Source organism: Vollenhovia emeryi, unplaced genomic scaffold (assembly GCF_000949405.1).
Source record: "Vollenhovia emeryi isolate VEMERY1.0 unplaced genomic scaffold, V.emery_V1.0 DF946819.1, whole genome shotgun sequence".
Classification (NCBI taxonomy): Eukaryota; Metazoa; Arthropoda; class Insecta; order Hymenoptera; family Formicidae; genus Vollenhovia; species Vollenhovia emeryi.
Window position 1 is genome coordinate 1 of NW_011959547.1, and position 1,809 is coordinate 1,809.

General features: G+C 44.3%; 1 protein-coding gene across 1 annotated transcript; it reads left to right on the forward strand.

The window, feature by feature from the left end:
* Positions 1–6: 6 nt before the first annotated feature.
* LOC105559217 (uncharacterized protein K02A2.6-like) lies at positions 7–624 on the forward strand. The gene has a single exon (XM_012007339.1). It carries the CDS (start codon positions 7–9, stop codon positions 622–624), a length of 618 nt encoding a protein of 205 aa, XP_011862729.1.
* Positions 625–1,809: the final 1,185 nt, after the last annotated feature.

Below are 1,809 nucleotides of genomic sequence, written 5' to 3' on the forward strand. Positions count from 1 at the left end.
AAAAACATGTCCACAGCGAATACGATATTAGTGTTAGATGAAATCTTTGCGACTTTTGGATATCCGAAATACTTAGTATCGGATAATGGAAGAACGTTTATTGCTAAGGAGTTCAAAAACTTTTTAGAAAAGCGAGGTGTTAAATTAAAATTAACAGCACCTTACCACCCAGCGACAAATGGACAAGCCGAAAGGTTTGTTCAAACGCTTAAAAATTCACTAAAGCGCATGTGTAGTACAGGAGTCAACGTAGAAACAAAACTACAAGAAATGTTAATACAGTACCGTACAATGCCACATTCAGTAACCGGGAAATCGCCGGCAGAATTGTTTCTAGGGAGGCAAATTCGAAATCGACTACAACTCATTTTCCCAGAAAAACATAAAGAGAAAGTTCCGTTCTCTGGTAGTTTTTTTAAAGAGGGGGAAAGAGTGAGCTGCAGAAATTACATAGGCATGAAGAAATGGAAATTTGGTAGGATTAGTAGTAGATTAGGCGAGTGCAATTTCGAAATAAAGTTGGATAACGGTCAAATTTGGCGTAGACATGTAGATCAAATGCGTAAGATCGGTCAAAATACCCCGGTAGTTGAAAGCAAAATTAAAGAGCATGTGTTGAGCTAGGGACCTGCTGAAGAATTAATTGAAGTTCCGACATCAAGAAATGAAGGTGACGAACAAGCAGAAAGAGGCTCGCAAACATCGCAGATACCAGGACGAGATAGAGAAGATCCTCCGCAAACTATTATACCATTGCGCAGGTCGACTCGCATCCGGAAACCTCCTGATCGTTTTCAGTTGTAACAGGAGATATTAATAAGCCTAATTTTATAATGGTTTTTTTTGTTTCGATAATTATGCTTATTAGGCAATATTCCTTATATATGTTACTTTGCGAAATTTCTTAGTTAGGTTGCGTTTTCTCTTATTGTTAGAGGGGAGGGTGTTAGAGGATCGTTTTAAGTATAAGTTAAACTGCCGCGTTGCTGGCGGATGAATACAGGATAGATAGCCTGCGATACTTTTTGTTTTCCGTGGATTCGATGTACGCCTCGCCACCAGGCGGTGCGGTGGTCTCTCTCTCGCTCGCCGACAGAAGTTACGAGTCGGTGTCGTGTTGCTCAAATTAAACGAGTAAGTTTAGTTATTGATACCTGGAGACTTTTCTGTAAGAGCCTAGCCTTTTATTCCTGATCGATCCCTACTCACGTGTGGATATAACAATAATATTTCGGCTATCATTACATTTAATCTCATTTCGCTGACTGGGTGTTTTTTAGTTGGAGATGGTTTTGTCGTCTGGTTCTTTTCTTCAGTCGAGCGTTAGTTGTGTGTAGCGTCTCGTCGGGATTTTCCCTCGTCTCTCTTTTTCCTACTTTAGTAGATTTTCTTGTTTCGCGATGCATCTCGTCGATCCTCTCCGTACGATTGGGGACGTATACGAGTCGGTGGTTTTGGAGTGTGACGACGAGATAGCGGAGGAGCCCACCACTTTTATGGAGGTCTTCGCCAGTTTTGGTGACTTTAATATCGGGCTTGACCACCAGGAGGATGTCGAACGCGGTTCGGAGACCATGGAGGTCGACGAGGAGGAGGAGGAGGAGGACGAGGGCGAGGGCGACGGCGACGACGACGACGACGGCGAGGAGCTGGAGCTGCCGGCTGATGTGGTGGCGAGGCTGTATCAGCGAATCGCCGCCAATCTAGACTCGCTTGGTTTGCACCTCTCCGGGGGTGTTGAGTCGTTAACCACGATGGAGTTGGTTGACCTTGCGGCCGAAACCTTCTCTTCGTCCCAGGAGTTCCTTG

What these genes read in the sequence shown, in the direction of transcription:
- LOC105559217 (XM_012007339.1), top strand. Translation starts at nt 7, where the DNA reads ATGTCCACAGCGAATACGATATTAGTGTTAGATGAAATCTTTGCGACT.